This window comes from Callorhinus ursinus, unplaced genomic scaffold, assembly GCF_003265705.2.
Source record: "Callorhinus ursinus isolate GAN/ISIS: 27379988/994484 unplaced genomic scaffold, GSC_fseal_2.0 scaffold21, whole genome shotgun sequence".
NCBI classification, from domain to species: domain Eukaryota; kingdom Metazoa; phylum Chordata; class Mammalia; order Carnivora; family Otariidae; genus Callorhinus; species Callorhinus ursinus.
The window spans coordinates 16,221,019-16,244,434 of NW_027397083.1; the positions used below are offsets into that span (position 1 = coordinate 16,221,019).

The 23,416-nt window shown below is 36.1% G+C and overlaps 1 protein-coding gene across 1 annotated transcript in view; it reads left to right on the top strand.

Moving 5' to 3' along the window:
• The window catches only part of CSTF3 (cleavage stimulation factor subunit 3), a 69,577-nt gene that overhangs the window by 37,732 nt on the left and 8,429 nt on the right, over window positions 1-23,416 (top strand). Inside the window, exons 4-15 of the mRNA XM_025879401.2 lie at window positions 11,995-12,027; window positions 12,414-12,511; window positions 13,813-13,879; window positions 13,964-13,998; window positions 14,085-14,211; window positions 15,595-15,672; window positions 16,424-16,586; window positions 19,087-19,196; window positions 19,557-19,673; window positions 19,931-20,005; window positions 21,808-21,951; window positions 22,303-22,405. Coding sequence (XP_025735186.1) covers window positions 11,995-12,027; window positions 12,414-12,511; window positions 13,813-13,879; window positions 13,964-13,998; window positions 14,085-14,211; window positions 15,595-15,672; window positions 16,424-16,586; window positions 19,087-19,196; window positions 19,557-19,673; window positions 19,931-20,005; window positions 21,808-21,951; window positions 22,303-22,405 — 1,150 coding nt within the window. The remainder of the gene's footprint in view (window positions 1-11,994; window positions 12,028-12,413; window positions 12,512-13,812; window positions 13,880-13,963; window positions 13,999-14,084; window positions 14,212-15,594; window positions 15,673-16,423; window positions 16,587-19,086; window positions 19,197-19,556; window positions 19,674-19,930; window positions 20,006-21,807; window positions 21,952-22,302; window positions 22,406-23,416) is intronic.

Genomic DNA, 23,416 nt, shown 5'->3' on the forward strand with positions numbered 1-23,416 from the left:
AAGAGATTAAATAAATGTACAGACTTGGCAGAAAAGATGATTAGATTATTTGGTGACCATATTTTTAAATGCAACATGGAATTAGGTCATTTTAGTAACAATGCATGTAGGATTGAGAAAGCTAGAATTGAGTCATAATACAAATGATGATTCTGGGGTTTTTTTGGATAAAATGACAAGGGTATGAAGGGCATAGTTGCAGAATTAAAATTTCTGATCTAAAATTAAGAGTATTTGAATAGAAGCACTGATTTTAAAAGTGTAATATTTTAATCTGAGGCATGCAGTGTAAGTTTTGTAGAATGAGAAAATGGATTTTTTTCCACATTCATAAATCTGTGTTGATAAGGAAATTGAAGAGTAGGCAAGTTGCTCCAAAAGTAGAAAAATGCAATCCACTAAATTTGTATCCACTTCATTATGGAAGCATAATCTTGTTTTTCCAGAAGTGATTTTAAGTCCAGATGAAGCATTACTCATGATACTACATATCTAGTATCAATGTTATACTTGATTTAGCAATGTAAAAGCATATATAGAATTAGTGTCAAGGAAATGAATACAAAAAATTATGATGCCATTGAAAATTGGCACGTGAAATGGTATTCTGATACGAGTTTATCAAAATGAGAAGGAAATTGATTAGTGAAAATAGAATGATTCACAGTAGAGGAGTGACTAAAATACGGCTTTTGTCCAATGATAATTATTAATTTTTAAAGTAGCAATTCTCAATTTGTGAAATTGCAAATGTACTGAGAAGTATAGTAAGAGAAGAAAGAATTGTAAAGAGTTTTAAGTAAATGATTTCCCACTTCAAAAATTTTCCCCTCCAGGGGCACCTGACTTGGTCGGAAGAGCATGTGATTTTTGATCTCAGGGTCCTGAGTTTGAGCCCTATGTTGGGTGTAGAGATTACTGGAAAAAAACTCCACACGTTTAAAAAAAAAAAAAAGTTGTATGACTATACTCATGGAAGATTAACTCAGCAAATGAGTAGAATGAGATACTTTCTAAGGTGATACATAAAGTTCTTGTGATAATCTTAGAGAAATTATAGGGGCGCCTGGGTGGCTCAGATGGTTAAGCGTCTGCCTTCAGCTCAGGTCATGATCCCAGACTCTTGGGATCGGGTCCCTCATCGGGCTCCCTGCTCCTTGGGAGCCTGCTTCTCCCTCTGCCTCTCTCTCTGTCTCTCATGAATAAATAAATAAAATCTTTAAAAAAAAAAAATCTTAGAGAAATTATATACTGAATAGTATTTTAAGTTTGCCTGAAAGGGTTTTCATTTTTTTAAGAGGACAACTCATAAAAGCTGAAAATTAAGGTAGCATAGAAAACAGTATAAATGGATTGGAAAGAAACTGTTAGACCTTTGAGGGAAGTGAATCAATACATCTGCTTAAGCATTACTCAGGGTGCACATTTTGGAGTTGGTACTGTTTTTGAGATCAGTAGCTTATAAAGCTGTTTTTTTGACATTCCTACTAGCTCAAATATCTCAAATGATTGTACATATTTCTCATTCTCAATTTTAATGTATGGGGATTTTGGGGGGGATGGGAAGCAAGAGTGAGCAGGGGAGGGCCCGAGGGAAAGGGAGAGAAAGAATCTTAAGCAGGCTCCACACCCAGCATGGAGTCCAACACAGGGTTCAATCTCACAACCCTGAAATCATGACCTGAGCAGAAATCAAGAGTCAATGCTTAATCGACTGAGTCATGCAGGTGCCCCTAATGTAAGAATTTCAATGCCACAGGGCAATTTTGAAATGATGGGGAGATGGCATAATAGTGCTAGAGTAGCAAAACCAATTGAGCCCATTGATGATTGGAGATTTTTGATACTTAAGACCAAATTACTTTTCTCAAGAAGGAAAATATTCTGCTCTATTTTCCTTATCAAAATTTGAAGGCTATCCTAGAAAAATAACGTTTGGCATAATGACAAAATGTTCTTACTGGGAGCAAAGGATTTAGACATTAAGTAAAACGGGCTGTGTCTATAGATGTCAAGTGATGGTTGTTGACAGATGTCCTGTAAATTGGGGCAGAATCAAATTTAGATGAAAGTTTTACCTTTGATGGTTTTGGTTGAAATCAGTTTTGCCTGATTTACCTATCAATTATTTAACTTTTTTATTTAGCTTTGTAGGCCTGGCTGAGAATTTCAGAGCATTTAAAAATGAATCTAAAATGGAGATGTTTATAACCAGAGAAAATACCAGTGAATTACTCAGAAGAATTTACTGCCCCAAATCAACTATGATTGTCTTTTTTAAAAAACCCATCTCTCTTCACTGCAATAAAATTTGTTACAGGAAATGTGTTATGGAAATATGTAACTGAGACAAATCTCAATTCTCCCAGTGATAATAGTTTTGGTAGCAGTTTTATGTGCATTTCTCCTTAGTTTATGTCTCTTGCACTCTAGATTGGGGAAGGTGAGGAGGATAGATGGGTAAACATACCAAATGTGTAGGTATTTTTATTTAGTATTATAAATCTACATCATTGCGTTTGAAGTTTTATGTATATATGTATACTCTGTTCCATTGTTTAGACAAAGCATAATTTACTTAGTCATTCTGCCTTTGGTCATTTAAGTTTCCAAATTTCTGTATTAGAAGCAATCTTTCAGTGAACATCCTCATACATATATCTTGCTAAAGAGCAATATAGAGTGTAGTCATTAAGAGCTCAGTTGTGCAATCATGGGCAAGTTTCTAAACTTCCTATGCCTCAGTTTTCTCATCTTTAAGTAATAAAAACAGTACTTTGTTTATTTGAGTGGTGTTCTAGGATTAAATGAGTTAATACATATATATACTCTTATTAGAGTAGTGCTTAACATTAAGTAATAAATGCTGCTAGTATTAACAGTATTTTGTATTGATTTCAACTTAGAAGAAGTTGAATTGTTTCCAACTTTTAAATTTAAATTTGTAATAGATAAGCTGTAACTTTTATTACCAGACCCACTGATCTTTTTACTCCCACATTCCTTTTGACCTGTGGCATATCCTGCCGTTCACCAGTTCTCTTTCTTATAGTGTTCTTTAACTACCTAGATGTGATTTTTGTCCTTTTTGTCTCTTATGTACTCGTTAGGGTTCTGTTCTTTTTCTCTTCCTGGTAATGCATGTTTTTTTGAAATTAGTCTTTGTGTATATTGTCTGTTTTAGGGAATATACCTAATGTCTTAGGCATTATATACTCTGGTATATATATAAATTCTTTTAAAACAAATGACTAGAATACCCATTCCTTATCCCCAGTCTAATTTGAAAACAAATATCTTATCTCCTGACTAGAAACAGTCACGTACCATTGTATGGTCATCTCATATAAATCTAATAAAAAGTAAACTTTACAACAGCTACCATGACATTTTTAATTTTTGTTCTCATGAAAAAATATGTCTGTTGCTCTTCCCTCTATATTACTGGTTTTCTCTTCCTATTTCCTCTCCCCCAAGTTCAGGGTACTGTTATCCCACTTAAGGATGACAGCAACAGCCTCTTAGCTATTATTCTGTCAGCTAGTGCCTGCTTGCTTCATCCCATAGTACCAAGGCCACCTGTCTTCCTCACCTGCACCTCCCACCCTACTACTGATGAGCCACAGTTTCTGTACATTTGTTATTGGTGACATCCAATTTTTTGTGCATTAGATTTAAACTCTGCTTAGCTTTTTAGGCCCTTTGTAGTGGACCTCTACCACAATTAGCCAACCTGCTTTCCTAAAATACATGTTCTCATGTGGATGTCTTCACTATTCTACAGAAAATTCCAGAAGCTCATGTCATTGATTTACACAAACCTTTTTTTCTCATTAATGGCCTGGATTCCACCTGCTCAGTGAAAATTTCCTTGGTAACTCCAATTTGCATAGAATTCATTTTCCTCTGAATTTTATAGGACATGGAACATACACAAAATAATTTAAAGTTAGTCCACAATATTACAAGTTCTCTAACAGAGTTCAGTTTCATATTCTTCTATCCACTTGGTAAATCCTATGCACACACTGGGTACTTTTTTTTTTTTTAAGATTTTATTTATTTACTTGAGAGAGAAAGCGAGAGAGCGCATGAGCAGGTGAGGGGGAGAGGGAGAAGCAGGCTCCCTGCTGAGCAGATCCCAGGATTCCGGGATCATGACCTGAGCTGAAGGCAGATGCTTAACTGACTGAGCTACCCAGGCACCCCAAGGATACTGTTCAGAAAAGTGGAGGTCAATTAATACTAATTTGGTTAGTATGAAGTATTGAAATAAATGTAAACTTAATCTAGAACTGAAGATAATCATATTTTTGCTTAGCATGTATTTTTTTTTAAGATTTTATTCATTTATTTGACAGCACAAGCAGCAGAGCGGCAGGCAGAAGGAGAGGGAGAAGCAGGCTCCCCTCTGAGCAGAGAGCCCAATGTGAGGCTCGATCCCAGGACTCTGGGATCATGACCTGAGCCGAAGACAGACGTTTATCTGACTGAGCCACCCAGCTGCCCCTGCTTAGCACATTATAATTTCAATCCTAATGAGACTGTAACAGTGGTCTATACTTTCCACTCATATTTAACAATATATTATTTCTGTGACACATTTTAAGTGCTTGGAGAACTGAAATTTATGGGACATAAACAGGTTTATCTAAATCTGTATATGTATATGTAGGCATACATTTGTAACTACATTTACAAGAAAAGTTTATTTACATAGAAATTTACATAGAAAAGTTATGTTATAGAAATAATACCATATAATGTAGGAAAAAATAGGAAGTACAGATGAACAAAAATTTTAAAACTACCTAGTTTCTTTATTTACCTAACTCCCTCACTAAAATAGAACTCCATAAGTTATAAAACTTAGTTTAACCCACTACTCTCTCCAGTGCTAGAAAAGAGCCTACCACATAGGCACGCAATTATTTGTTAAATAAAAATGAATTTATTTGCAGACAGTCCTTCACTGATATTGGGCCTGGGTGGTGGAAAGGAGAATGTTCTGCAGCTACTCCAGCAACTTGAAAACTGTTGGTCTGTCTTAAAGTGTCATTCTTCAGTATCTCCCAAATTCCTTAAAAACTACTTCCATTCTGTGATCTTCCAAGACTTTTTCTCAAGATAGAAGATTGGACAGCAGTGGGAAAAAATAAAGGAATGGAAGATAGGGTTTTTAATTAGGATACCATTTGCTTTCAGCTTTCAAGTTTGGGGCAAAACTTTTTGGATAATTAAGCAGGATGAGGCAACTTCTGTAGCTCAAACTCAATTTAAATTGTCTTAAGTTCCACAAAAGTGCATGTGCTTTAACTTTGGAAAAGATGTAGGGAACAAATTAGGAATGCAGGTTTACAACGAATTCATTTATTCATCACATTTACTGTAAGCAACCGCCACGTCAATTCACTTGAGATGCCCCTGCTGGGTAGCCCCATAGTGTCTAAACACACAAGCACTGGGGCGCCTGGCTGGCTTAGGCGCTGGAGTGTGCGACTCCTGACCTCAGGGTTGTAAGTTTGAGCCCCATTTTGGGTGTGGAGATTACTTAAAAAAGTCAAATCTTAAAAAACAAAACCATAAGCACTGACTTATTAATTGGTTACTATATAAAAACCTAAACAAAGTATATAGAGATCTACTTTTTCTTTTAGATAGTTTTGCTTGTTCATAGTTACCCTGTCATTTGGGTTTATTTGTCCAGTATGTTTTTGAACCATTTAAAATTAATTTTACAATTATTAATGATTATTTTAATTGACAATTTTGCAAATAGTGTTTTTGTTAAAATTCTGATGTTATGGGATCTGTTTTCTTTTCCCAAGGTTTAAGAAAAATAATTGAATTTGAAGAAATAGGCCAAAATGCTGTTGACATATACAGGTTTATTTGATAGGAAAACTGTTAGTTTTATAGGCATTTACACCAAACTTATAAAATGTTCAGTGAAATATGAAAAATGTTCCAACATCAAAACTACTTAATTTTGAACAGCTAAATATTGGGGCTCCTTTAGATTTCCATATAAAAATGTTCCAGGTAAGGGCATAGTTAGTCTAAACTGTTAAAAATGGATGTTACCATTAGTCAAAGGTTTATTAAAACTTTTTTCCTCTTCTGACCCAGTTTATATTTTACAAAATTAAATAATCTGCTGTAAGTCGTCATAACTTCCAATAATTACCCAGAGGATAGTTTTAGTTCCAGAAGTTGAACGTTCCAACGTTCAATGAATGCTTGGGAAATAACTGTGGGAATTAAGAAATGACTGGAAATAGGAAATATTCAAAAGTGTTAGGGATGGGGGCGCCTGAGTGGCTCAGTTGGTTGGGCGACGGCCTTCAGCTCAGGTCATGATCCTAGAGTCCCGGGATCAAGTCCCGCATCGGGCTCCCTGCTCACCAGGGAGTCTGCTTCTCCCTCTGACCCTCCCTCCTCTTGTGTGCTCTCTCTCTCTCTCATGCTCTCTCTCAACTAATAAAATCTTAAAAAAAAAAAAAAGTTTTAGGGATAGATCTATGTTTATTCAGTGTTATACTTGTTTTACCCTGCCCCAAATAACCAGTAACCCAAATAACCCCAACTTCAATTAAATTTAAAGTTTAATGAATCTTGGGGCACCTGGGTGGCTCAGTTGTTAAGCGTCTGCCTTCGGCTCAGGTCCTGATGCTAGGGTCTTGGGATCGAGCCCCGCATCGGGCTCCCTGCTCGGCAGGAAACCTGCTTCTCCCTCTCCCACTCCTGCTTGTGTTCCCTCTCTCGCTGTCTCTCTCTGTCAAATAAATAAATAAAATCTTTAAAAAAAAAAAAGGCAAAAATAAAGTTTAATGAATCTTGATAGTATTCCACTTATCTCCCCCCTTTATAAAATAAAAATAATTCCTAGGAAGTTGACAGAAAATTTTTATTCCTGGGACACCTGGGTGGCTCAGTTGATTAAGCGTCTGCCTTCTGCTCAGGTCATGATCCCAGAGTCCTGGGATCAAGTCTCACATCGGGCTGCTTGCTTAGCAGGGAGCCTGCTTTACCTGCCTGCCACTTCCCCTGCTTATGCTTTCTCTCTCTGTGTCTCTCTGACAAAATCTTAAAAAAAAAAAAAAGAAAAAATTTTTATTCCTTTCCCTCCACAGCAACTTTTCATGTCTTGGTAAAATTCAAATGATTTATCAAAAAAGTAATATTGTAATTGTATGACAAATTCTTATGATAAACATATATCAGAAGAATAAGTATTAAAAATTATCCTTAATTTTTTCTTATAATGATGTTTTAAATTATAAAAATAATATAACCACATTAGAAATTTTGAAAAAACAATCATTCCATCACACACAAGTTATTCATATTTTGGTATAAATCCATCCACTTTAAAAAATCTTTGCATTAGGATAACTTGGGATTCCTGTTAAAAAAACAGAAGTCCACACTTTTTTTTTTTTCATTTGAGAGATCAAGAGCATAAGCAGGGGGAGGGTCAGAGGGAGAGGGAGAAGCAGATTCCCTACTGGGCAGGGATCCCAGTGAGGTGCTGGGTCCCAGGACCCCAGGATCATGATCTGAGTGGAAGGCAAACACTTAACCGACTGAGCCACCCAGGCGCCCACAGAAGTTCGCACTACTCCGGTGATTGCACATTAAAGTTTGAGAGCTGGAGGGGCACCTGAGTGGCTCAGTTGTTAAGCGTCTGCCTTTGGCTCAGGTCATGATCCCAGGGTCCTGGGATCAAGCCCCGCATCAGGCTCCCTGCTCAGTGGGAAGCCTGCTTCTCCCTCTCCCACTCGCCCTGCTCGTGTTCCATCTCTCGCTGTGTATCTCTCTGTCAAATAAATAAAATCTTAAAAAAAAAAGTTTGAGAGCTGGAGACGAAAGATAATTTTTTTAAAGAGCCCCTGTTATTTTCATTTCAAAATTACATAATGTACTTTTATTACTGATTTTTAAGTAAACTCTACACCCCCAATGTGGGGCTCAAACTCATGACCCCAAGATCAAGAGTTGCGTGCTCTACCAACTGAGCCAGCCAGGTTCCCCCATAACACTACTTTTAATAGATAAGTTATGAGCAAGTTCTAGTAAGCTTTGTAAAATTTATGTGTATGTATATAATGGGCTTATTAAATGGAGGCATTTTCCATTGGTTAATGACAGATCCAGGAATCTCTGATGTCAAAGTTCAAGTTAAATTATTTTAATTTCTTTTTTCTTTTTTTTAATTATTTAAAAAATTTAAACCAAGCTTTTGTTATCAGGTAGATTCCTGTACAAGCCTATAAAACTGCTAAATATTAAGAATATTTAACTTCTAGTAAGATGTTTTCGTGTAAATACTAGTCAATAACACCTAGGATAATGTTTTAAAGAAGAAAAACGGACTAGTAGGGTAACCAAAAGCAGGATGTACATATGTTCTTGTGCTGGTTATTCACCAATGTGGAATTTTTCACCAAAATGGAATTTGAATATGATCTGCAGCATAACTTTTGCTTTTCTCCCAAATGGGGCTGATTATAACAACATTGCTTTTTTTAGTTATTTGGTTTATATAGCTCTGTTTAGAGACTATGTAATGAAAAGTTTATACTCCTTTAGTTCATAATTTTGTTCATTGGTATGATTTATACATCTGGAATGTCTAAATGCTTTATTTTCTTTTCAATCCTTGGAAACTGTTTATAGTACATGTTCTTATCATTCCTGTTTTATAAGTGGGAACACTGATGCTGAGAGAAATTCAGTATATGATACAAGGTGATCAAATTCTTTTCTTTTTTATCACACTGCTTTACCAAAGCAGGTTGATATTTTAAAAATTTGAATGTTTAAAAAGTAATGAGATGATAGCTGCTATGTTAATGCTATCAGTATAGCCTCTAGAGAGGGGCTGTTGAATATTTATTAGTGAATTAATGAATAACAATCAGTGACTAGGTATTCAAGACCAGAGAATTCTGTAGTTCTTCTACATACATGTATTGAATGTAATACCAATTGAAGCAATAAATAATGCATCCAAGATAGAGGAACAATTCATGTAGAAAAAAACCCAGATTTTTTGGTTTATATTTCTTACACAAAAAATAGATTTTTTTCAACTTAAATGCATAAATGAAATCATATATGTAGTCTCTTTTTTCTTGTCTCTAGTCTTCTACCCTTAGAACTCTGCCTGCTGTAACCATATTATCAACTTTGTGTGTATACCATATTTTCTCCATGCTCATAAAATAATCTGCAAACATAGATATGTACAAACAAGATTTATTTTTGATCATTGTTTTATAAAAATGAATTCTGTTATACACATTTTAATCTTTTTTTCATTCAGTAAAATCGTGTGAAACTCTCCCAACTTACCCTTTATATATAGATTTAATTCATTTTATATGGGTATATAATATTCTATGATGTGGATGTACCATAATTTATTAAACCATTTCCTTGTTGGTGGACATTTACTTTGTTAACTGTTTTTGCTGCTACAAAGTTAGCAGTAAATAACTTTGTACAACACCTTTGTATCCTGATGCTTTTGTTTCTATGAGGTAGATCCAAGAGCAGAATTGCTAGGTCAAAAGGTATATTTTTTTATTTGAATAGATTTTGCCAATGGCTTTCCATAAAGGTCATAACAGTTCATATTTCCTTGAGCAGTATATGAACTCCCTTTCCTCAGACCACTTCAGTAGTTGTTAATACCTTTTTTAAGCTTTTACCATACTGATTGGTATAAAGTGATATCTATTATTTTGTTTTTCCCATTTTGGAAGTTCGTATGGGTTGCCACATTATTTTTAACCATTTGCATTTTCTCTTCTGGGAATGGCCTATTCATATTCTTTGCCAGTTTCCTCTTTGAGTATTGGTTTTCCTGGCCAGTTGTGAGAACTGTATATAATTTGTCCTCTGCATTTGGGAAGCTGGTGACTTGAACTTACTTCACTCCCACTTTCAGCTCAAGCTATTTACCTCTACTGACCAAGCAGGGGAATGCAAGGAAACCTCAGGTTTTATGGCAGCCTCAAAGAAGAGGGCTGGTGGAGAACTTAAGGCAAAAAGTAAGAAACTGACCCATAAAAATACTTGGAACGCCTCAACTGCCTTTCTACCCCTAGAGGAATGTTGACATCAGCGTGACTCCAGGAAACGAAAAAGGAGCAGAACCAACAGGCCGAATCCTCCCTTTTCTTGAGCAAAGATTTCTTTCTGGTTCTTTGTCCAAGGACTATGACCAACCTATTTGCTATCTACACCTGCTACATAGGTTTCATGGTAGAGAAAGGGTCAACTACCTAGGTCTGCCAACACTGCTTCGGTGAATAAACAGAAAAAACAGCTGCACCCTTAAGGATCCAGCAACAAGAAAGGACTGCTAACTAAAACTGTCGGGACAGGCCCCTAACAAAATAGGGGAGAGAGACAATAACAAAATAATATGAACACAGCAATATTGAAAGTACAGTATTTTTAAAAAGCCAAAACCCATTATAACTAACTATAGCAATAAGTCAAATGAAAGAGAATGGTAACATGGAGACCTAAGTTTTTGGCCTGGAAAATCTAGTGGAAGAAATAGTTTTAAACCTGGACCAAAATTCAAACACAGGGTAAAAATAATAAATTTTGAGGATAGAGCAAGGAGATCTAATGTGCATAATCGGAGTTCTAAAAGGAAAAAAACAGATGGAAGAGAGGCAGTAATTTTTTAAAAAATTCTTGAGCTGAAAGACCCCTGTACCTGTAATTTCAAGGGGCATGCTGAATTCCAGGCAGAATTTGTGCTAATAGAATAATAAATGGCAATTACTCTGTGCTCACTTTGCCAGGCAGTGTTCTAGTGGCTTCGTATTAACTCACTAAGTCCTTATCAACAGCCTTAGAAAATAGGTACTATCATCCCCATTGTTCAGATAAGGAAAAAAGAGGTTAAGTGGAAGTCCATGGAAACCCAAGAGGTCTGACGCCAGAGCCTGACTGAGCCGCCTCAAAGTGCAAAACTTAGATATATCCTCTTAAAATTTATGAACTCTGAAGAGCAAGAGGTAATCTTACAAGTTCCACAGAGAAAGAGCAAGTTATCAGCAAAAGAAAAAAAGTCTGTCAGCAAAATTCTCATCTGCATCACTTTAAGCCAGAAAATAGAAAATTTATATATACTACCGAGAGAAAAGGACCACAAGCCAAGATTTCTTGAACCAAATTAATCACCTACCGTCTGATGAAGATACTCAGAGAAAGGGGTATCTAATAACATTTAACCTTGGTCTTTGCACATGTTATTCCTCCTGCTTGGAATACCTCCTCCCTTTCTTTACCAGCCTAACACCTCGTCCTTAACATCTTCACTTTTTCCAGGAAATTTTTTGCAAGTCCCCAAGTCTGAGTTTTATGCTCCCCCTAAGTGTACCCATAGCACCCTACATTTCCCCCATTTTGGCACAACTTTTCCCCATAAAATTTTAAGTCCTCTGAAGACACAGGCAGACATTATGCATGTTTTGTTCGCTGTGGTAGCTGCAGTTGCTGCCACAGTGCCTAGAATATAGTAGGTTGACTAGGTGACTAAAATGTAATTGTAGTCAAAGTTAGCAAATCTTTTTGCTACCATACTCAGATTGTTCTAGTATAGCTATTCAGGGAAAACAAAGCTTTAAGTAAAGTTTGTCTTCAGTAGATACATAAAGCTTTATTCAAGTATGCCTTGTATATATTTCTGTATCTACCTTGTGACTATAATTTTACAAAATTTGAAATTTATAAAATTTCAACATAAATGTATGAAAAGCTGTTATGTATAGAATCAGTTTACATAAAGCACATTTATAATGCATAATTATCCATGTCATGCTCAAAATTCTGTTTGTTATTGTGTAAAGCAGAATTAGTTGGAAAGTATAGGGATGAATTTGCAAGATTAGTCAAAAAACTCTGGCATGGTGTTTTAATACTCTAAAAACAATAATGTTAATTCTGTATTTTTCTGTTTCTCTTTAGATAAAAGCTAAAAATTATGACAAGGTTGAAAAGGTGAGTCCTCATTAACATATTTTGAATTTTATGCTGAAGTTTAACTTAGGACTTAAACATAGGCAAATATAGTAAAATGGTAACAATTGTCGAATCTAGGTAGTGATTATATAGTTCACTGTACTTATTCAGTTTTTTTGGTATGCTTGAAAATGTTCATAATAAAAATTTTGGAAAAGAAAATATACTCCACTGACCAAAATCATCAGAATGATTTTGATTATCTAACCTGAAAATAGGAGGGATTTGTTAAATTTGCCATTTATCTGTAAGAAGATAAATTCATGAAAAGAGCTGACTTTGTTTTTTTTAATACTCCATTTTGCCCATGTACATGTGGAATTTATTTAACTGTGGGTTCTGATAATATTTTCTTGTATTTATAGCTATTTCAGAGATGCCTTATGAAGGTTTTGCACATTGATTTATGGAAGTGTTATCTTTCATATGTTCGAGAAACCAAGGGTAAACTGCCAAGTTACAAGTAAGTTAAAACAAGATCTTAAGAATACAGGTTATCTCCAGGCACACAGTCAATCCCACATAAACTCACACCTTCTCTTAACTCCGGGGAGAAGAGACTTAGGAATTTGGAAATTCAGGGTTACCTGAGGAGTCAGTAAAACTCACAACAAGGGCTTCAAAGAAAGTCTTATTCTGGAGAATTGAATCACCCAAGCCCTTCTATGTTGAAACACTACATTTGCAACACCAGATCACTTTATTGGTAGGCTTGTTGTCAAACTTCATAAAAAGTGTCTTATTACTTGTCATAGCACTACCCTTGGCAGCTTACAATGCAATGTGCTGCCTATGTATTCGAAGGCATCTTTGACAGTTCTCTCATAGTGTAACTCCCCACTATGACTTACACCCACCTATCCATCTTCACGGACACTCAATAGTGGACCTTCTCAGATAGCTATTCTTGTGTATAACAAACAAGCTATTCTATAACTAGAATTCTATCTTTATTTCCTTTTCCTCATTTTCTTTTATCTTATATTGAAGAGGAAGTTCTTTCTTCCTAAATTTTACTTCAGAGCTAATACATCTTCAGACATAACTTACCTCCTTAATCAGAGAACCAAATATTTCCACATTTGAATCTGCTACATGTAAGATTAGGCAATTTAAAGGATATAAGGATAAGTGAAACATGGGCTTTATCTTTGATGAGTTCACAAACAGTAGGTAAAAGAAAGTATATAAATTAATGACATTGACAAACTAAACACAAAAGAACTATTTTCTCTATGTACTTGGAAAGATATCTTTACATTTTTGCTTATTCAAAGGTTCAAATGCTGTCTTGATCATATGATCAGAAGTTATAATTGTTGTTTTTTTTTTAAAGGTTTTATTTTTAAGTGCTCTCTACATCCAATGTGGGTCTCAAACTCACAACCCCAAGATCAAGGGTCACATGCTCCACCAACTGAGCCAGCCAGGCACCCCATATGTTTTAGCTGTAGATATATTTTAATAAAAAAATACTTGTTTTTAAAAAATCATGTCTTTCTGGGTGCCTGGCTGGTTCAGTCAGCAGAACATATTACTCTTGATCTCGGGATTATAAGTTTGAGACCTGCGATAGGTGTAGAGATTACTTTAAAATAAAATATTTAAGAGGGTGGCTGGCTGGCTCAGTTGGTAGAGCACGTGACTTTTGATCTTGGGGTTGTGAGTTCATGCCCCACATTGAGTGTAGAAATTGCTTAAAAATAAAATCTTAAATAATAAAATCTTAAAAATAAGCAAACATGTCTTTCACATTTATTTCAGAGAAAAAATGGCTCAAGCATATGACTTTGCACTAGATAAAATTGGAATGGAAATTATGTCTTATCAGGTAGAGTTAAGTTTTTTCCATATATACACTTAATAAATTTGAAAATATAAAGAAAAGATACTGACATTTTATTTTATTTCTTAGATTTGGGTGGATTACATCAATTTCTTAAAAGGCGTGTAAGTATTTTTATAGTTTTTTTTTCCATGTGAACAGTTGCTTTAGCTATAATATAATTGATGGCATTTTTTTAATTCAACGCCAGGGAAGCTGTTGGATCTTATGCAGAAAATCAGAGAATAACAGCTGTCCGAAGAGTTTATCAACGAGGTTGTGTTAATCCAATGATCAACATTGAACAACTCTGGAGAGACTATAACAAGTATGAAGAGGTAAATTAGGCTAGAGTAGTTCATTATTATAACTAAGCCATTTTTAATTTTGTTTGTTTTTAATTTTTATGTACTTGGATTTATGGATTCTAACCTCTGTAGTAGCTGCTAGATTCTAGCCTGCTACACAGGTCTGTTCTTATATTGATTGTAATCAGAGAACTACTCCTAATGTTTTTGTAAGGTTTTGAGAGTCTCCTAGTATTACTGAGTTATTTTTTAGAGAATACCCTGGGAGAAATTAAAATTCTTACAAAACCACTTATATTCAGTGCTAAACCATATACATACACATTGTCATTCATCTCTTATGAAATGGGAATTAGAATGGGAAATTAGAATTGTTTCCAGTAGTATGATCAGTTGCATTGCAGGTCTTTCATGTAGTTACGGTGCTGTGACTTATTGGCTTGCAGTGGGGCTGCAGTCCAAGATCTTTGTCTCACTGGCATGTTTTTTAACCAGCTGAGCTAATCAGCTCATATATGTAAACATACAGCCACAGAAGCTGTATCGTTAAAAGAAAGTTTCTCATATATCCGTTGTGATGCAGAAGAACTACGTGGGCTATTCAAACTGTTCTTTCGGGATCCCTGGGTGGCTCAGTCCATTGGGCGTCTGCCTTCAGCTTAGGTCACGATTGTAGGGTCCTGGGATCGAGCCCCATATTGGGGTCCCTGCTCAATGGGGAGTCTACTTCTCCCTCTGCTTCTTGCCCTCACACATGCTCTCTCTCTCTCTCTCAAATAAATAAATAAAATCTTTTTCAAAAAAAAAGTACGGAGACCTAGTTAGAAAAGGGCTTTTAAAGCAAAGTGCTGGCAGGGCACCTGGGTGGCTCAGTCGTTAAGCGTCTGCCTTCGGCTCAGGTCATGATCCCAGGGTCCTGGGATCGAGCCCCACATCGGGCTCCCTGCTCAGCAGGAAGCCTGCTTCTCCCTCTCCCACTCCCTCTGCTTGTGTTCCCTCTCTCGGTGTCTCTCTCTCTCTCTCTCTGTCAAATAAATAAATAAATAAATAAAATCTTAAAAAAATAAATAAAGCAAAGTGCTGGCTATTCCACAGATTCCATGATGAATCTGTATAGCATTTTTTTATTAATAGAATTTTATATGAAATAATAGACCCTTTCCAAATCGTTCCTTATCTTTAGAAATTCCTGACTTGGAGACTTACTACCAGCTCCTAATAGATATAAGCAGATCCTCCTTGGTCCCTGAAGCATGTAATGTGATTGACCTTTATTAACAAAATCTTTTAAAATACAGAATTGAAAATGACTTAGTAAATGTACAAATTAACTGCATTGTGCTAATATTAAAACATACTATTAAAACATACTTAATTTTAAAATAATATACATTTCTCTTTGTTTTTTCCTAGGGTATCAATATTCATTTAGCTAAAAAAATGATTGAAGATCGGAGCCGAGATTACATGAATGCTAGGCGTGTAGCAAAGGTATGGAATTCCAGCAGGTCACTTCTTTTGATGAGTATGTTGTTTATACAAGAGCTTTTCCTGTTTGGTGTTTCTCTTGACATTTTCAGTTATTGGCAATCTTAACCAATGAGAGTTTCATCGTCTGAGCAGATATATTTGAAATGAAATGCCTCTTTACACACATTGAAGGACAAATATAGACTAAATCACGTTTGGAAGAAATTTTTTGAAATACTTAAAAAGGACATGGAAACAAGTCTCTACCTACGATTGATGAATTAGTTCTTATGCTTTCCTCATACATGCTTGAATACTGTACTACTTTGTGGTCTCATAGCTCTCAGGGCCAGATTTTTGTCTTATGTGCGTACCTTTCCATTCGTTGACACTGTTAGAATTAGGGAACAGCCTAGTAATACAAACTATTGAAATTTTAAAAGACAGTTTCTCCAAAGATGGCAATAATGATGCCACCAGATCATCAGTCATGTTGATCTGTCAGCTCCTCTGTCCTGGAGAGTGACCTCCTAGATCACCTACAGAGAGGGCCCAGGGGTGTTCTGTTCACTCAGGCCTGGTAACCTCTTTTTGGGTAAGTCATCCTCTGTTATCTTTCTCCCTGCTCTTCAATAGTTTTTAGATTATATTAACAAAGTTGTATTTGGGGAAAATAGGCATTTTGAACAAAGTATTCCAAACTGATCAACTCTGTTCCATATATCTGAGTTGTTTTTAGGCTTACCACGAATTCTAAATGCTTGTTATCTAGGAATATGAGACAGTAATGAAAGGTTTGGACCGCAATGCTCCCTCAGTGCCTCCTCAGAATACTCCCCAAGAAGCCCAGCAGGTGGATATGTGGAAGAAATACATACAGTGGGAAAAGAGCAACCCTCTTCGTACAGAAGATCAGACGCTTATCACAAAAAGAGGTAATAAGATTAACCCTCCTGGGACTCCAGTTACATATATGTTCAGCCACTTGATATTATCCCACAGGCTATTTTTTTTTAAAGATTTTATTTATTTATTTGAGAGAGAGAGAGCACATGAGAGTGGGGAGGGTCAGAGGGAGACTCCCTGCTGAGCAGGAAGCCCGATGCGGGACTCAATCCCCAGACTCCAGGATCATGACCTGAGCCGAAGGCAGTTGCTCAACCAACTGAGCCACCCAGGCGCCCTCATAGGCTATTTTTTACCTTCAGTCTTTTTTTTCTCTTATGTTCTTCAGATTCAGTAAGTTCTATAGCTCTATCTCCATCCATGTTCACTGACCTTTGTTTATCATATCCAATCTGCTGTTAAACCCATCCAGTGAATTTCAGATATTATACTTTTTAGTTCTATAAATTTCCATTCTAGAAATTTTGGGGAGCGCATGGGTGGCTCAGTAGGTTAAGTGTCCAACTTGATCTCAGTTCAGGTCTTAATCTCAGGGTCATGAGTTCAAACCCTGCATTGGGCTCCACAATGGGCGTAGTGCCTATTTAAGAAAAAAGGGGGTCCTGGATGGCTCAGTTGGTTAAGTGTCCAGGTCTTGATCTCAGGGTCATGAGTTCAAATCCCATGTTGGGCTCCACACCCAACATGGAGTCTACTTAAAAAAATATATTGTATTTTTTTATAGTTTCTGTTTTATAGTTTCCATTTCTCTGTTGAGATTCTGTGTTTATTACCATCTTTTTCTTTATATCCTTGGACATATTTATAAGAGTAGTTCCAAAGTCCTCATATGCTGATTTTCAACATGTGGGCCATCATGGAATTGGTTCCTTTTTCTCTTGACTGTGGGTCACATCTTCTTGTTTTGTCAGAGTCTAGACATTTAAAATTTTTCTTTTGGGGGCGACTGTGTAGCTCAGTCATTAAGCGTCTGCCTTTGGCTCAGGTCATGATCCCAGGGTCCTGGGATCGAGCCCTGCATCAGGCTCCCTGCTCTGTGGAAAGCCTGCTTTCCCTCTCTCACTCCCCCTGCTTGTGTTCCCTCTCTCGCTGTGTCTCTCTCTGTCAAATAAATAAATAAAAGAAAAAAAATAGTAAAATTTTCCTTTTGGACATTATACAGATGTACAAATGCTACATTGTAAAGACTGGGTTCTGTCATCTTCCTCTGAAAAATGTTGAATTTTATTTTATCATGGGGTTAAATTACTGACAGATCACCTGGACCTTGTTAGGATGGATCTGTTTTAGTTTTGCCTTTAATTTCACGGTAAATCTCTTTGTCTTGGGACAAAGTCTTTACTCCTTAAACAGAATGGGAAGTTCAAGGTGTTTGCCCAGACCCTCTAACTTGATGGGACTCAAATTCTAAACTTGGTCTCCATTACAATGGGCAACTGCTGAGAAACCTATTCAGCTCTTTCAGCCTTCCTGCTTTGCTTTCCACTTGAGCTCTTTGTATTCTTCCCTGTGTAAGTATATTTTAGAGGCCAGCTAAAGATTTGAGGGCATTTATGCTCAGATATTCAGGCTCCATCCTCCGTGGCTCTCCCTTTGGGGGGGATTTTCCCCCTTAATTTTCTGCCTATTCTCATAGCTCAGAATGCCATGTTACTTTCCTCAAGCCAGTAAGACTTCAGTATTTGACTTGAGATCTAGCTATCCCAGAACTGTACACAAAGCGATGTGTCCCTGAGGGGAAAAGTCATATTAAATATGGATCTTACCCTGTGTGGTTCTGATTTTTTAAGGGCTCAATGTTCTTTGGTTTCTGTCTTGGCCTTTGGTTTCTATTGATCAGTCTCCCATGCCTTTAGGTTTTGTTTTTTTGTGGGTTTTTTTTTTTTTTTTTTTTGGTTTATGATTTTTATTTTCAGGAGAGTTAATCTTACAGAAACAACTCTGCTACTGTCAGAACTAGAATTTGGAACTTGAAACAATTCCTCAGTCTTGTCACTCTTATCTATAAGCCTTTGCAGATAGTTTTCTTTGCCTACACCATGTTCCCTGCTCCACTTACTCTCTCATCTGACCAGATTCTATTCCTTCTTCAGGTTTTCCTTTAGATGTCAGTTCCTTAGGGAAGCCTTTCTTGAGTCCCTAAACTATGCTAAGTTCTGCTGCTGCAAGTTCAAGAGTACACTGTACTTTCCTCATCATAATAGTTAGTACTTTTTATAATTGCCTTTGTGATATCTTCCCAACACAGGGCAGACTCCTTAAGTATAGGAAGTCTTAGTCACTGATACATTCAGGATCTCTCACATTCCCTAGCATATAGTTTGTGCTAAATAAATACTAATTTGATAAATGATAGATGGATGGATGGGGCTTGGGTGGGTAATGGTGCCAGAAATCACTACAGCTTTTATTTCTAATTATCATTCATTATTGACAGCCCTGTTTTAGCCTACTAAGTTTGTTGTGATGCTTGTACTGATAGTTTCATAAATATTTATTTTAATTGAATGTTGTGAATGTCTTCCCTAGTTATGTTTGCTTATGAACAGTGCCTGCTTGTACTGGGCCATCACCCTGATATTTGGTATGAAGCCGCCCAGTATCTTGAGCAGTCAAGTAAACTGCTTGCAGAAAAGGGGGTAAGTATTCCTCTCCCCACCTTTGGCCTTTTCATGGTTTTAATAGAGCAAAATTTGCTAAAAATATAACACTGAATTTTGGTAATGAACTATGGGTGTTGAAAATGTTAATCTTATGTCAATATAAAGCTTAGTGACACTGTTATATGTGGCTACCTTAGTCAGAATTAAAATATAGGGGCTGTTTTTTAATCTGTTAAAATGATGAACCATTTAGAATACTTGTATGATTCTTCTGTATGCTGTCTTTGGAATTTTTTTAGAATCCAGAAATGCATATGTGTCCATATGTATATATGTCTATTTCATTCTCTTACAGCTATATGAAAATTATTAAAGAGTGAATATTTTTTCTCCTAGGATATGAATAATGCCAAATTATTTAGTGATGAAGCTGCTAATATATATGAAAGAGCCATAAGCACTTTATTAAAGAAGAATATGCTTCTTTATTTTGCATATGCAGATTATGAAGAGGTCAGTAACAATATTTAGAACTTTCTTATAACTGGATTTTTTACAGTAGGACTAAATTTTTTTCTGGCTGCTTCTTTGCCAGGCATACTGCTTTTAGTAGAGATGATGCAAAATGAACAGTTATTAGTCCTCAGCTCATTATATATTTATGCTCAAAGCAGGTGCCATTGTGGGGTGCAGTCTCTGGATTCCTCAGAGCTCAAATCCTGCTTGTTTATGAATGTGTATTTATATCCACTTCTTCTCTACCACCTTAGAGTCGCATGAAATATGAGAAAGTTCACAGTATATATAACAGACTTCTGGCAATTGAGGATATTGACCCCACCTTGGTGAGTAACATTATGTTTCTTTACCACCTTTGCGGTCAGCTTTAACAAAAATTTTTAATTTACGTACATTAAAATTCACTGGTTTTTTTGTTATAGTTCTGTGAATCTTGACCAGTAACATTGAGTCATGGGACCACCATCACAATTAAGATACAAAACACTTTAATCACCTCACAGAAATTCCCTCATGTGACCCCTTCGTAGTCAATTACTGATCTGTTCTCTTCTTTCTTTGTTTTCTTACTATTTTATTTATTTTATTTTAAGTAGACTGCACACCCAGTGTGAGGCTTGAACTCACAACCCTGAGATCAAGAGTTGCATGCTCTACCAACTGAGCCAACCAGGCGCCCCCTCGATTTTTTTTTTTAAATGCAGCAGTATGGGTGCACCTGGGTGGCTCAGATGGTTAAGCATCTGCCTTTGGCTCAAGTCATGATCTCAGTGTCCTGGGATTGAGCCCCGCATCGGGCTCCCTGTTCAGCGGAGAGCCTGCTTCTCCCTTTCCCTCTGCTGCCACTCTGCCTACTTGTGCTCTATCTCTCTGTCAAATAAATAAATAAAATCTTTAAAAATAAAAATAAAAATAAATAAATGCAGCAGTATGAAGCAGTGGTGCTTTCTTTTAACACCTTCCTTGTGATCATGGTTTAAAGCCATTTATGCCACATAATTGTTGCCTCATAAATATTTCCTTTTAAATAAATGGAAACAAGAGAAGCCAATATTCTGGGAAGGAATTGGACGGGCACTCACTTTATCCTGAATTCTGCTCCATAATAGTGGTTTTCAAAGCCCTGAGTTTCTGTGACAATGCAATGAACTCTCTCATCCAGAGGGGAAGTGGACAGGCGAGTGTCTGCAGCTCTAGAGCCTCTGCTTCAAGTCAAATCTATACTGCTTTTTTGTTGGTTTGTGTTGGGATTCCACTGTTCTGATTGCTTGCATTTATTCATCATTTTAAAATTCATTTAGCAAACTGCTCTGTGCACCATGCTAGATTCCAGAAGTATAATGACAAATTAGAGAAAATCCCTTTCCTCAAGGAACTCATAGTTCATTCATCCATTCATCCATCCATCTGTCAAAACTGGGTAACATAGTTTGACATCATCAAAACTGGGCAAATCAGGACTCTACTCTTAGTCCAGAAACAATTGTTTATTGAACTAATATTACATGCTTATCATGTATTGTGCACTCTGTGGTGCTGAGGATAAAATGGCTCATGAATAGTTTACCAGTAAAAGATATATTATATGGTCTTTGGAAAAACAGAGTTAGTAGGCTTTTAAAGCAATAAACCAAGCAAATGTAAAGTTAAACATATATTATTAAAGATGCTTGTATTAAATTAAATCTTGAGTTTCTAGGTGTTGGCATTTATTTATGGGATGTTTTCTAGTAGTTTTACTTTTACTCCCTCCTTTAAACTTAATTGCATATTCTGGAATTAGATAGTAGTAATGATTGTATAGCCTCATGCATATACTAAAAACCATTAAATTGTACACTTTAAAGGGTGAATATTGTGGCATTTGAATTATGTATCAATTTTTAAAAATTTATTTGCATTAAAAAATTAATTTGCATGCATCTTTACTACCAGAAAAAATTTGCTTGTGGACTTAAATAGAGCACTATCTATAAGCTTACTTTCTGGTATCTTGGGTATTCAAAATTGTTTTCTTATACAGGAAACATACTACTGTAAGAATAAGGTGAGACTGTTTTGGATGCTACAGGAATCACATTCTACCTAATCTGTAGAAAAGAAATCCTTTTTTCTTTTTTTTGCATAGGTATATATCCAATATATGAAATTTGCAAGAAGAGCAGAAGGTATCAAATCTGGAAGAATGATATTTAAAAAAGCAAGAGAAGATACCAGAACCCGCCACCATGTCTATGTTACTGCAGCACTCATGGAGTATTACTGTAGTAAGGTAAGTGCTGAAATAAAATATAAAGGTAAAATAGCTTCTTTCATCTGAGATACATTCATTAAAAGAAAGGTAGTCCTAGTTTCTGTCCTTAAGTTTTAATTGTTCTGTATCATAAAGGAAGTCTAAGTGTATCTGTGTAAAATTATATGGAGCATCATCCAAATCCCCACTGCCTGCTAATTTATGCTTTATTAAACACCTTGGTTTTTAACTCAGCAGTTTTTACTTAATATGATTTTAATTTCCATTTTAATACTTAATGTAACTTGCTTAGGTGTCACAGTTTTAATATTGTTTTGAGTATCTTGTCTGACATTTCATAGAAACCAGTACATTCCTCTCTACTTCTAGGACAAATCTGTTGCCTTTAAGATTTTTGAGCTGGGTCTAAAGAAATATGGAGACATTCCAGAATATGTCTTGGCCTATATTGACTATCTTTCTCACCTCAATGGTAAGTCAGTTGTAGATCTATAATGGTTATGTAATTAATACTAAACCATCAGTATCATTCTCTGAAAATATGTTGCTGGGTTTCTTTCTTTCTCACATGTATTCTAATTCTGTCATCACACTGGAACCAGACACTTAATAGGCACTCAAGAAATATTGGCCTAACAACCATGAATTTGTATTTGAGTAATAGTAGATGCTTTTGACTCTGAAGGATGGTCTTTAATGCCTCATCAGTGAAGTCCCATCACTAGTAGGATAAAGCCACAAATTCAGACTTGGGGAAAAAGAGTTGTTCATGCTCATCTCTGACGCCTCTGGGCAAATCATCTCTTGTTTCCTGGGTGGGGGGTGGAGGAACAGACAACAAATATCTAGCCACCAAACTCAAAGATGCCCAAGTAGTAAAGTGAAATGCTTGGAGGCTGCTGGGGAAGATTTCCAAAAGAAACGTTCTGTTTATTACCATCTTTATTTCTCTATCCTGTTGTAATAATAATGGCCATCCTTTACTAAGATCCGACCTTACACTGGGCACGGAGCTGGAGGATTTATATAACATATATATATATGTTATATAAATATATATATGTATGTGTCTCATTTAGTCTAGTTACCCACAGTCCAGTACATGTAACTTCTTGACTAGAAATGATCTGGTATAAAAGTTGGTTTAAGAAAGAAATGTACAATTACATGCCATGTAAATGAGTTAGATATCACAGCTATATATCAATGCTTTGATATTTTTATTTATTTATTTATTTATTTATTTTAAAGATTTTATTTATTTGACAGAGAGAGACACAGCGAGAGAGGGAACACAAGCAGGGGGAATGGGAGAGGGAGAAGCAGGCTTCCCGCCGAGCAGAGAGCCCGATGTAGGGCTCGATCCCAGGACCCTGGGATCATGACCCGAGCCGAAGGCAGACACTTAATGACTGAGCCACCCAGGCGCCCCTGAATGATATTTTTTAATGTTTTATTTTATTTTTTTTAAATTTTTTATTAA